This window comes from Athene cunicularia (assembly GCF_003259725.1).
Source record: "Athene cunicularia isolate RWA chromosome 3 unlocalized genomic scaffold, athCun1 chr3_part1, whole genome shotgun sequence".
In the NCBI taxonomy this organism is placed as follows: domain Eukaryota; kingdom Metazoa; phylum Chordata; class Aves; order Strigiformes; family Strigidae; genus Athene; species Athene cunicularia.
In genome coordinates this window covers 33659526-33673263 of record NW_020799097.1, presented here as the reverse complement: position 1 = coordinate 33673263, position 13738 = coordinate 33659526, and the positions used below count along the sequence as shown (strand labels likewise).

The following is a 13738-nucleotide window of genomic DNA, read 5'->3' as shown; positions in this document are numbered from 1 at the left end:
CTTCCCTGAAAGAAGAAACTGCCAAGTGTTAACTGAGCAGTTTATCAAATGGAAGAACAATAAAGTATTAATTGGAATTAGAAATGGTGTATCTATTACCTTGTAAGCCCTACAGTCTTTTTTTTTCAGAAGTAAAAACTATTTGCATAATTAAGGACTAAAAATCCTGCCCAAAGAACATTAATCATGCAGCAAATAAACTGTAACATTTCCTTAAGCATACATGCTTCATACATAATAACGAAAACTTTTTTTCCCATTTACTTACAGAATCTTCCGTTATATCGCTACTTTCTCCTAGAAGCTTTGTACTTTTATCAACCACTGCAAGTCCAATTACTGATCCTGGTTCTGTTGTACTGATTTTAAGGGACACTTTCTCAGATGGCTTGACCTTATCTTTGCTCCAAGAGATTTTAATCTAGAAAAAAGTAAAAAACAGCACTGGTTTAAATTATGCAGTGATATTTACAGCCCCTGACAACTTCAAGGGAGCATTTTCTTAGCTTAATTGGCTATAATTAGGACTCTGGATTTGCTTTTCCTAGGATCTTTGAGAAAATACTATGGCATTCATTTTGCTCTCTTGCTCTCCTAGATCATCAGGTCCTTGGACTGGTGGGAAGTCAGCATCAGGATCCGTTGTTATTTCAACCACCCCTTAGTATACAAGCAGCAATCTCTTGAGCCACAAGGATATACGTTTCTACAGCTGAGGGAAGTAAAAGAAATGCATTTGCTGTTTATTAATGCACAACATGGCACGTAACGTATTTAGGGAAAAGATAATTTGGGGAAAAAAATTCAGCCCTCAAAGATTACAACTAAGTGTTCTGCTGCGACATCAATACAGAAAAGGGATATATGTAATAGGAGCATCTGTAAGGAATATGGAAATAAATAGGCTAATAGAGCATCAGTTCGCCTTCCCTGGGGTACTGAAGAGAGGAAATGTCATCTGCTGCAAGGTATTTCTAATGCATCCCATCTCCAGTGCATCAGATGATAATACAAAATTCCTGTTTAAAATGAACAATTTTATTCCTTTTCCTCATCAAAACACCACTACTACAAAGTCTTGAGGTGGAATTCAACTAAGTTACCTACATTTAGCTGTCCACATTTCAGTTCAGTCTCTAAGCTCCAGTCACACATAGAGTCAAAAGAAATAATTTTTCATGCAGGAGTAAGACAGCGTCCCTACTTATGTCTAATTATAAGTATTAAAGTTTCCATAGAGGAGGAAGAATCTCAACCCCTTGAGAGCATTTGGGTGGTCTCACTTGTAAAAAGTCAGTGAGGCTTTTATTTGCACAGAGGAGGAAATCTAATCCTGGTAATTAAGCTAGAAAGATCAATTCACTGTTGCAATAGTAGTTTTCCCACTCCTCTTCAACCTTTTTTGAGTTAAAGTATGCACAGTCACATGGAACACAAACACTGGTCACATTCACTGATGACAGCCCATGTACAATGTGACCACTGCCTGACTAGAACAAGGTCATCATAAACATTTGCAGTTCGCACTTAGAGCACTTACAAGTACCTTTCCACTATACTGGCCAGAGCAAGCTTTGGCTCAGTAACTGACCAAACTATTAAAATCACAGGGAGATGCTGTACATCTCTTTATGTGGAACAAATAGAGCTAATAGAAATTTCTTTCTATTAGCCCTAACTACCCTAGTATTATCAAAAGTCTTTCCAAGAACTTACACAAACCCGAGATTAGATCCTCAATGAGAAAGTTTTGACAGTTTCAGTCCTCTGATCTAAAATACTGTTTACCATGCAACAAACAGAAAAAAACCATGGTCTCAGACTCAAGTTCAATATAGTTACCTTGTCATCCAGAACGGGCTGAACTGGGATAGTGAGAGCATCATTTACAACCACTCCAAGATCATCAACATAGAATACAAGTATACATGCCAAAGGAGCCCAGGAATTTTCTGCTGTTAAAGTGAATGTTTTTGCAGCCTTTGTGCCAAAAGCCATAATTTGTTCCTTAGATAACACCTGAAAGGGAAAAATGTTGGTATCTCAATGTGTCATAAGCTCTGCAATTCCTTCTGCAAACAGCTGTTAAAAGAAGAGACATGTAGCTGTGATTATTTTTTTTTTTTTTACTAAGTGGTCAACTAATTCTGTAAGGCTGCGTATGGAACAGGTGGGTAATGTAATATTTAAATATTAGAAATAGATTATTTTTTTTTCATGCTTTAATTCCTGTATCACTATGGACAGGTAAAAAACTACAATGATGAGTCCACAGCACAACATATGCTATGAGGACATAAAAATATAACAGTAATATGACTGGGCCATGTGGGTCATCTATAACCGCATTTGAGTTTGGATCAGGAATACAACCTTAGAAGCAAATCTCCCAAACACCCCTACTTACCACACTTTGGCTTGCACCATGTAGAGTGTGAACTGGGGTCCACTAACATGTTCCAGGTAAAAACAGGCATTCATTTTACCAGATCAGATTAGAGCTAGTCTGAAGGTATCTCATAATACCCAGAGCTCAGGCCCACAGCATCAACTTTTTCACTCTAAATTGCTTCTATTGGACCATATCACTTACTAATGAAACAGAGCCATGAAGGGCAGTTCCCTGCTTTTGATTGCATGGATCTGATTTTTTTTTTTTAAATCTGCTAGAAAGTGTTTCTATTTTAGAAAATGCACATGAATGCCCACATTTTATATTGTCCTAAGGTTTTCCTTATTCAGTTTACTATTAAAGTCTCTGAAAGAAAAATAATCGTTGTTGTCATGATCATTATGGTGTAGACTGTGCACAAGACAGGCACATGTTAAGGACAGGATGGGAGACTGATGATGGCATATGTAATAAACTCTTCAATCCAGATATTGTAAGATACAGTACAGCAGCTGAGCCATTAAAGAAGCCATTAGGCAAGACTTTTTTTTAAATGCTTTCTACGAAGTTCCCTTGTTAACAATGCCACCCTGCTCACTGGACCATCTGTTTCCTCAGCAGGCAGGTCTTGTCCTCACCCTACACCTGCAGGCTCAGCCTTGACAGCCCTGAACCTGCATACAGGCTCCATAAGCCCCCTGCTTCCACCTGCATCCACAGGACCTGCTGACAAGTTCCAGCTTAGGCTGCTCCTGGGACATCCCTGCCCTGTCTTCCCTCACAGGTGCTCTGCATAGTCAGAGACAGTATTGCTCTCACAGTTGCACCTTGCCTCACACATCTGCAAGCAGAGACAACCCAACACCCAAATCAAAGATGCACTTCTCCCAGACAACACGTCCTTACAGTGCCAGGGGCACTTCTGATACGTAGTGAAATGGAGCCCTCTTTCAAAAAGGACCATCCTAGAAAAAAGGAAGTTTTGGGGCCACCTCTTTCACAAAGCATGACAAAAAATGCCGAATCTCTCTTACATTCAATCACATTCCACTCACTGGAGTATTTCTCAAGTTGGTAAAAGTCATCTTGGATTGTCCTCATATGTAAAACCAGTAACTTACCATATAGTGGAACTCTCTCACTGGCTTGTTGCTTGCAATGCTCAGCTCAAAAGGCTTCCCAGCCTAGAAAAAACATATGATTCATATGGATGAGTATGAAAACATGAAGAGTAATGTGAACAGTTCTTACCTGGACAAGTTTTGTCTCAGACTGTACCTTTATATCCTGGCTCTTTGTTTTAACCTGGAGATAAGTCTGGCTAGGGGAGCTGAACACATCATAAACACCTATGTCAGTCCTACTGCTGAGGAACTCTGCCTGCAAGACAATGCAAAACAAAGCTCTTAACAAAACAGCAAAATCTGTGTGATTCACATATATGGTACTGTTTACAAGAGCATGGTAGCATTAATGGCAGTACAGGACCACTTCACTGCTTACTTTGGGTATCAGTTTTGTTTTTTCCCTTGCTATATGGTACAATTATTAGATCACATTTAGACAGTATCTGTCATTTTCTTTCCAGCTCTAACATGAATAGGAGGTAAGGAAAATAGCAGTAGGTGATATAACAGCTGTTGCAGATGACAAGAACAGCGTATCATTGATCACAGCCCACTCGATTTGGTACGTTGCTGCTCCAAAGAAACATATTACAAAGCAATACCTGAACTCTCAGAGTTTTTGTATCAGACTGGATTGGAAACTCAATATCAATTATTCCATTTTCTGGGACTGTGTAATTCAGGACATGGACTGTCAGATTTCTCTCCTCTGTTGCCTCATTCTCAAGGTGAGAAAGTGAAGAGTGGTGAAAAAGCAGGTCTGACTGTTGTGCAGTGATTGTGACAAGATTCTGCCTCTCTGCAGCTGTCAGCTGGTTGCCATCAGAACGTGTCACCTTTAGCTAAAAACAGAAAGAAAGAAAACACCTGTCATAAAGGGTAAAGCGAAAATGCACATCGCGTAACATGTAACTATATATCTCTCACATCATATCAAAAAAAAACAAGGGCATCCTGAGTTTTCTCACACATCAGTAACTTTATTTTTAATCACTTGTGAGCACTGCATGTAGGCAAGTCAGCCAAGAACAGAATTATTCATAACTCTAGGGAGTGAAAAAAGAGCAAAAGCGAAGCAGATGGAACTGAAAGGTGACTTGGCTTTCAGCTCTCTTAATTACTGTTCTTGTTGAAAATGTTTGTCTCTCAGGCAAATTACACATATCCTACTTAAGAGTCTGAATATTTAATTTTATCACTTATATCTCACCACCACAACAAAGCACAACCTAACATTACATCATGTGCAGGAAAATGTGTCAGATGAGCAAAGATGGTGCCAAGTCAGACATCTTTATGGATTCAGCAAATGAGCTGAAGACTTAAACCAGGCCCAAAATTCTGCAACTTCTTCACTCCAGCATCCATCAATTAGCACTACAGCTTACACCAACCTTTATTCCCACATTCAAGCAGATTCTCATCCATAGTACAACCATTCTCCTTCTGCATTACACACTCCAAAAATTCAATTTCTACATTTAAAAGCACCAAAGTAATGCTTCACTTTTCTTTTTTCAATGCAGAGATCTGTCACTCCATTATCTCTCCCCCTCTGCCATTATTTTCCTATCTTCTCTCTGTACACCGTATGCAGATCTCCACTTACTAGTAATAACAGCAGTTGTTCCTTCACACTCCTCTGGGAGCATAACTGATACCTTCTTCTCTGACAGCTGCAAGCATTGCTAAATGCCTCAGCTACCTCTCAGCTCATCTTTGGAAGAGGAAAAAGAAGCAGGTCAGAGCTGGAGTCCAACTGGGTTGTTGGTAAGGAAAATGAAAAGGACAAAAACCAAAGACCCAAATGATCAGGCTAGCACAAAGCTATGACTTAAGGCAATCTACTCTGAAAGTGTGTTAGCATATTTTACTGTCATTTAGGTCTGATTTCTATAGAGTAAAGGCTCAAGAATAGTAACGTCGATTCCCCTTTTCAAGAAAAATGCAGAGATGCAATATGCAATCTCTGCTAAATGTAGAAATACTGAATGCAGACTACAGACAGCATGAAATACTTCTATGAGAGGACTGCAGCTGATATGAGAAAGACAGGACAGAAGGCAGAAAAGACACTTTCACTTGAGAGCAATGTGGTTTGGTGATTTTACTGAATTTTGTAACAACTGCTTACTTATATATATGCATTATATAAAGTATATATTTCTGTGTATATAGACACAATTCCATATACAAATATTATTAGGAGGGTTGGGACTCAAGAACTACCCTATTGTTTTAAAGCACAGTCAACCAATGGAAAACAGTCAGCTAGAAACTGGAAAGATTTCTCTTCCATGAGAATGCTGACAAACTATGCTCAAATATATCCTGCCAACACTACAGCATTCCCTGCCACCCTTTTCTAGAGCAAGTGCCTCTAAGTTCAGTATTTGGCAGTATGCATCATGAAAAAAAGGCAATTTGAAAACAAATCTGTAAATTATACTTAAAAATCTGAGGCAAACTTTGGCATCTAAGCAAAAATACAGAAGTCACATTTGTTTATACATGGACAATAGTAAAATAAAAGAACTTACAGTAGCTATGAAGTTCAGAGAAGGTTTTATAACTCTAGAGTAGTCCATAAATTCAATAAAATAGTCACTTTGCTTTGGAAATATGATGGTACTTGAATTTTGGGAGATTCCTGTTGAATAATTGTATGTGTTTAGACAACATGCTTTCAACATACATACTACTTTAGCAGCAATACAATTTACTGTCCATTATTACTAAATAATTGTCATATTTTTCACCATTTCCACTCCTGTTACTTTTCATCCTTCCAGCTAAGGATCAATACAAAGGTGGTACACATACTGGTACTGTCTTCCACGATGCTAAATAAGCCATAGCACATAGTGCTCTGCTCCACACAGACTGTATCAGAAGGACACAAGAAAGGAACTTATGAACCCCACATCAGCCAACTTCACCTTGGCAGGGTTTCTACAGAAAGTCTGTCATGAAACCTAGTTTCTGGGACAGGCAGAAATTTGTACAAATTATTTTTTTCTAATATGCAAGGTGCAGTGGAACATGAACACACAAAAAGGCTCAGTTTGCGAATCAGGCAGTCTGGAAGAAAGTAGACACTGGACAGCGCAGGACCAGAGAACTCTTTCTACTGATGTGGTTTACAAACAAACAAGGTAAGTTTATGATTAAACTTAAGTTTGCAAGACTCAGGCTAATGCTAGCAATTCTTTATGCCTGCTCTTGTTATCAAAAGTGATCAGTCACTGACTTTAAGCCCCCATGTGAATATATTTCTTTGTTATTTAATAAATCATTTAACACGGAACTGTATTCAACCAAGTTAACAGGTGGTTAAAACATTTAATATCTAGGCAAGCAACAGTTCAAATTTATTTTTTCAGATAATACATCTGCATGTAGATGATTCATACTGCCATCAGAACATGATGCTTTTCTAGCACTCCAAGCTCTTCCACATAGCAGTAAGCTCTTCCAGCACCACCTACTTTTTGGATTTCTCTCAGAAGACATCACACAGCCACATACCTGTGAGCAACTCAGTAACCACTGCAATAATTTCTATTGGCTCTGTGTAATCACTGTCACCTTGGTGCCACGACTGATCAGTGTTCAAGTTTTGCAACATAAGCTTGTTACAGGTTACATTCACAGATCCATTTATCTGCAATGTAGAAAAAAAACCCAACAAAACAACCTGTTGAGACAGCAAAGCCAAGGACATCTTTCGACCTACAACAGCTTGTTTCTGGTTAAGTCCTGTAGCTCTCCCCACATACAAGTTCTGGAGTGTCAACACCAGGAAATTATGAACACTATTTTTATTTTTTGCTTTCAGTAACCATTTTCATTAAATCCAGTTGCAGTTCATCACTTTTTAGTCAACAATGCCTTATGGAGAAATTTACTTTTTCTTTCTTGATATCTAGCATTATCCACTTTTACATTGCCAGAGCAGTGGTACCTATGCTTTACAAAAAATTACAATTAAAAGGTCCCTGCCTGAGGAGGAGGTATACCCTATCCAACATCCCTGAGCTCAGAGTTTCTGTAAGCTTAGTGCTGCTGAAGGCGCTGAAGTCAGCCAACAGAAAACGACAGACACACCATGTAGCAAAAATTGAACCTGTTTTAAATGTGTTTCACAGCTCAAACATAAAATACCTGATTTTGCCACAGGATGCCATGAATCTACCACCACTTTTAAGCCTTCAGATCAAAAGTGCATGCTTTATAAATTTCATGTTCCAGGTTACAACTAGTACAGTAACTCCAATGCAATTACTAGGCAATTAGTAGGCAAAACGCTTTGGTCTTTACCATGCTAGAGCTCCACTTAGACTATTGCAGTGGTCTCCTCTGGCCTTGTAACACAGGGCTGAGTGTGCAGGGGCACACACAGGGCCAGGGAGCATTCCTGGGCACAGGTCCTCCATCACCTATGCTGGTACAGAGGCTCCTGGAAGTTTTTCTACCTGGGCCAACTAGAACTCTCCAAAATAACTTCCACGCCCAGTTCAAGGCACCACAGTGGCCAAGTGTTGTTCCCAACAAGCAGTCTAAATGTAGACACTTTATTCTGGAAATCGAAGAGAGTTATAACACTATCCATGCAAGTCAGTCCATAGACCATGCCAGTTGAATTCAGCACTCAAGAATAGTCCCAGGCATATTTAACCTACAAAAAAAGACACAGGCTTAAAGTCTACAATGCTACAAACTGCTAACAGAAGACTCACCTCCATTGTTGTTGTTATATTTCTCTTGTTTGTCCAGTAAGAGACAGAAAGGCAAGTGACCGTTACAGTTCCCTTTACCGGCTTTCCATAGGTGTACCTGAAACATACCAGTCAAACAATGCATCACCTCCAGGGCTTGGACTCCTGAAGAGTTCCCAAGGCAAAACATTCTACTAAAACATTCTTCCCTCAACTCAAACATGGCTAGAACACAGTTGTACTTTGAAATGTGGTGTTTCCAGTACTGAGACATGTTATCGACACTAAAGTCAGAAGCTCAAAACCCGGAGAAGATACTGCTGCTCTTTCCAAGCTCAATAAACCTATTATTATTATTATTATGGGCTGTACAGTGTAGGAAAATTAACTATCTATATTAAGCTGAACTGGAAGCAAGTTACTGACTAGAACAGCAATCTAGCATCATAACTAATATGCAGTAGAGTTAAAATGGGACATGGGAAGCGTATAAGCATTTTGTTTCCCAAATGCTGCTAACCCAGAATGAGAGATCTCAAGATTACTCAAATTTTTATTAATCACAGTTCAAAGAAATCATAGAATTATTACACAGCAAACATAATTTGCAGCTGTGGCAAATCTGAAAATGGTAACATACTCACTTCTTAGAATGCCATTAGCAACCTGCAGTCGAGCAGTAATAAAATATTTTGTATAAATGTTTCCACGTTATACATAAGAGAAACCATTACAATATCAGATTCAGACATAGAAAGGTGGGAGGAAACCCAAAATCATTCTAGCCCCTCAGTAGTAATACATTCAGATGTGATAAATTTAAGTACTTTAAATCATTATGTATTTGATTGGCAACCACTTAAGAAATATCAAAGCTGAAAAGCAGAGAGAAAGAATAATCAAATAGTGCAGTTACTGGAAGAACTCTTGACAACACTATCTTGCACCTGAACTCAGTCTTTCCAAGCAGACCTAATTACAGTAATAAGCTGCCATTAACCTTGAAATGATACCACAACTGGGTAGCATCCCTGTACTTAATTTAATAATACTCCAGAGATGAGAAAGGAAAAGGGTTTTATGACATCTACAAGTGTAATGGACATATAAATTCTTTGTACACAGAGGCATTATACCTATAAAAACAGTCACCAAGAATTAAGTCATTCCCTATAAATAATTATGACATAACAGTAAAACTTTGGCACTGCTGGGATTCAATTTCAGACAATTCACTGGTGTCCAAGTCTGGATTTATTGCAACAGATAGGTACACTCATATATCTTATGACTATATTTAATGGAGGAGTCAAGTACCCTGCGGAAGATCAAAACAACTTCAGAAACCAAATTTACATTGGCATATAACGGAGTCCAAAAGTAAAGCAGAATTGGGAAAGAAATGGAGGAAATTTTTTTCTAAATTGCCACTTATCAGAAGCCTAGATGGTTTATAGTATCAGGTTGCAATGCCTCTAGGAAAGGAAGCTTTTTGTCAGAAGTTCAAACATTTGATTTAAATAGCTTGTTAAACAATTATTTCTGCATTTCACTTAGAAATTGAGTTCTTGCTTAGAATATATGCATTTTATGGCAATAATAACCCAGAGAAAATCTTTTATTTTAGGTCGTCTTGAATTGATATTTCAGGTAGATCTATCTGACTCTTATCTTCCCAAAATAAATTTATGTTTGAGATTAATGCATACTAAATTTTTTCTCTAGATATTTGTTCAGCTGAAAAATAAATTATTATTTATACAGTAGTTTACAGTGAAGTATCTTCTGAATGTCTCAAGAGTTTTTAATTCTTCATAATTTACAGGTATAGATATTTTTATAGGCTGGAGAAGTCTATACTTCAAATCCACAATGTGGAAAAATTGAATCAAGAAGGATGTGCACAGAAGTTTGCATAATTTTCCAAGTGGTCTAATAAAATATAGTCACTCTACCTACAGACGTTGATGTGGTAAGTTAGAAAGCACCACAAAAGAGCCATGAGAACAAAAAAATGCCTCAAAATAAACATTATGAGCAAAAGACTCAAGAAATTTTCTGAATAAGGTAGCAAAAAATGTACTTGCTGAAGTCTAGAAATACCCTTACCAGACCAAAAAATACATGAGAAGTCTGAAGATGTATCTATCATTGTTACAACAAAATCCAGTAACTAGAAATTTATGCTAGCCAACTAATTTGGACTAGAAGGGACTTTTTCAGCATTCTAAATGTAAGTTTTCACTTTGACACTTAAAGATCCACAATAATTTGAGAGTGACAATGGTATCAATGATTTACTTACTTTGCAGTGACAACACCAGTTACATCTTCTTCTCTCAAAGAGTAGTATAATGGTGTTGTTATCGTAACATCAAATTTTGGTAAGACTGAAAAAAAAATTACAGAAAGCACTAAATTCATACAAGAAATAATATCTTCCTCTTTTTTTTAAGTAATAAGCATAGAACACGTAATATGATAAAGACTACTACAGTTTCCTAAGGAATATAAGGTAAGATATATTTTTAACCCAACTATATGCACACCCCAGACTAAGACTTTTCACTGAAAGGAGAACAATAAGCATCATATAGGCAGACTGCACACAAGTTTATAAGACTGAACTATAAAACGTCGAGCTTATTCAACCTTTTCAGAATCCGCAAGCTTCATGATCAGACATTATACAAATTTTGGGGATGAACGCATTGTCTGCATGATCCTGGAAAAACAGGGACAATAACTGAATCTTACAGACTTAAGATAAGTATTTTAAAGATTGTGTGACATCCAGACACTACAGTTATGGGTCACTGAAACTACAATGAACAGGGCAGCTGCTAAGGTGATTTTTTTCCCAGGATACAGTCTCAGAGTCAGTCTCAGAGAAGCAAGAGATTTGGAAATTAGAATTTCTGGAGTATTCAAGAGGTTCATACTAGCCAAGGGAAACTAGTCTAAATCAATGGAGAATCAACTACCAATTTTGATCACTACTAAATGCCCTTAAGTAACACTTACCATATTCCAACACTTTAAATCTTTGATAATGAACTTGACCCTATTGAAAAAAAGAATCATATGAGAAAATGAATGTAGTTGTGGTTAAATTAGCAAATTAACATATCTTCTAGGCCAAATCCCACCCATATTCAAGTTAAATTACAATTTCTGATATGATGTAATTTTAAATCATGGCTCAACCATTATGAGCTCCTGTAGGAACCAGTAGTATGCATTTGCACCACAGAAGGACACACAAGCTCACATGTGCCAGACTGTGTAGTACATATAACGAAGAGTTTATGGAGCTTCCAATCCGTAGATATCTACATATGCCTGGTTTCTGTATAAAAAAAAGCCAAATATCCAAGCTAGATAGCAAAAAGCTTCCTAACATAAGTACTCACAGTCATCATGATGAACCATGATTGACCAACCAGCAATATCTTTACTAGCTCATTTAAAATTAAGTCAAGTATTTCCATACAAGAAAGAAGTTCCTACAGTGTCTAGTATCTAGAGGACAAGACCATTTCAAAAGCATGTATAACCTTAAGGTTCTTCATTTACTCAAAAAAATTGTTACGGTCTACAGTGCATATTTATTTCAGCAGAGATACTCTTGGGTTATATCTTACTGTCTTGTTTATTTGTTAGTTAAAAATCAATGGAAGAAATAACTACAAAATACATTGTTACTTGTGTTATCTTCTATTTTCCTACTGTTCTAATTTTTTGCACTTACTTCCTGATTTCCCTCAGGAGGGTATCTGAAAGCATATTCTGGCATATCTTTGAGATGTGGTACACCAGGCCAAATATGGCACATCATTAGAAAATTAATTTTAAAGGCTTTTTTCTCTGAACATTGAAAATTCAGCAGCTATTTGTATTCTTTGGTACAATGACAGTTGATCAAAAAGTCATGGTTAGTCAGTCACATAAATTTTGCTTTTTGTTGCCTTACTTGACTGTTCTTCCTTGCTAAAGTGTGAGTAATTCAAGTTGCACCAGGGGAGGTTTAAGATGGCTATCAGGAAAAATTTCTTCACCGAAAGAGTTATCAAGCATTGGAACAGGCTGTCCAAGAAAGCGGTCAAGTCACCATCCCTGTACCTACATAAAAGATGTGTAGGTGTTGTGCTTAGGGACATGGTTTAGTGGTGGACTTGGCAATGTTAGGTTTACACTTGGATTTGATCTTAAAGGTCTTTTCCAACCTAAATGATTCCATGATTCTGTAATTCTGACCAACCATGTACATTATTTGTCGGAAGACATATAACCCTCATTCAATTATTTTCTTACAGCACCATACCAAAAGCTGCCATTAGCAGGGAAATGGCATGAGATGATTTACCAGCAGTGCCTACAACTGGAGCTCTAAATTTCAGATGATCTGTTTGACAGAGGTATTACACTGGAGCAATGATTTTCCAAGAGGAAAATCTGAGCTCAGGTGGGCTAGGAGAATGAGCTGAGAAACCAAACGAGTCTCCAGTTCCAAAATGACAGGAAGGGAGAGGCTCTTTTGAAAGCTTATTTTACCTCTTCACTTAAAGAGTCTTCCAGGAAACAGGGGAAAGTTCAAGACAGACAACAGTCTGTCACTAGGAGGTGGCTATTTTGAAAGGTTAATATCACGAGCCGTTGCTCTACTGGCATGATGACATTATGCTGATGTGGAGCTCAGAAGTCTGATTACTTCGATTATTCCTGAGAACAGTGACACCACTAGAAGTTATCATATGTGCTGCAGTATCTCAGTGAATACCATTTTAAATAAAGGAGTCCGATCATGGATAATCAATTATCGGGTAGCATCAAGATGTGTCAGGTGGAAATGCATGTCTGTGGTAAGAGAGGATAAACTGAGAACTCCTGTGGGAAAAACCCTAGAACCAGGATATAAACTGGAAACAATTAACTGATCTCTCTTAGCTGATCAACAACTTCGCAAATTAGGCATCTCAGACCAAGCCCCTTATGCTTCTACATTTACATGTTTCCTAGCAAATTACTTCTATCAAAGTAAAAATCAGATTGCTACCAATTTTGTGATTAAGTCACTGATCACCAAAATAATCACTGTATTTATATGCCTAGGTTTGAAAAGTTATATGCAGAATCTGCTATTTTCACAACATTTATGCAGATCATAATCCTTACAACATAAAAATACTACAGCACTGACATGAGAATACTATCAGATAATCTTGGGAACAGGTCTCTTAGGAAAATGACCTGAAGTGAATTTATCTCATGTCTGGTTCTCTGTACATCTTTTATTTCCAATGTTAAGCATACATATGTCATCCCTGCTGATAAGCAAACCACGAACAGAACATTACCCCAGATAGCAGGATGAAAAAGCATCTCCCTTGAAAATGAGATTTTGTTTCACATTATCTTAGAAGTCAAAAAGAAAAAAAAAATAAAACGGAGAGAACTATAAACAGCAGAAAACAGAGATTAAAGTGAGACTAGCACTCTTG

The 13738-nt window shown here is 37.5% G+C and overlaps 1 protein-coding gene across 1 annotated transcript in view; it reads right to left on the bottom strand.

Moving 5' to 3' along the window:
• CD109 (CD109 molecule) overlaps positions 1-13738 on the bottom strand; it is a 77481-nt gene that overhangs the window by 37518 nt on the left and 26225 nt on the right. Inside the window, exons 5-14 of the mRNA XM_026844076.1 lie at positions 11262-11301; positions 10543-10627; positions 8259-8355; positions 7048-7183; positions 6060-6169; positions 4122-4361; positions 3671-3772; positions 3514-3576; positions 1843-2019; positions 269-421 (exon numbers count right to left, since the gene is read on the bottom strand). Coding sequence (XP_026699877.1) covers positions 269-421; positions 1843-2019; positions 3514-3576; positions 3671-3772; positions 4122-4361; positions 6060-6169; positions 7048-7183; positions 8259-8355; positions 10543-10627; positions 11262-11301 — 1203 coding nt within the window. The remainder of the gene's footprint in view (positions 1-268; positions 422-1842; positions 2020-3513; positions 3577-3670; positions 3773-4121; positions 4362-6059; positions 6170-7047; positions 7184-8258; positions 8356-10542; positions 10628-11261; positions 11302-13738) is intronic.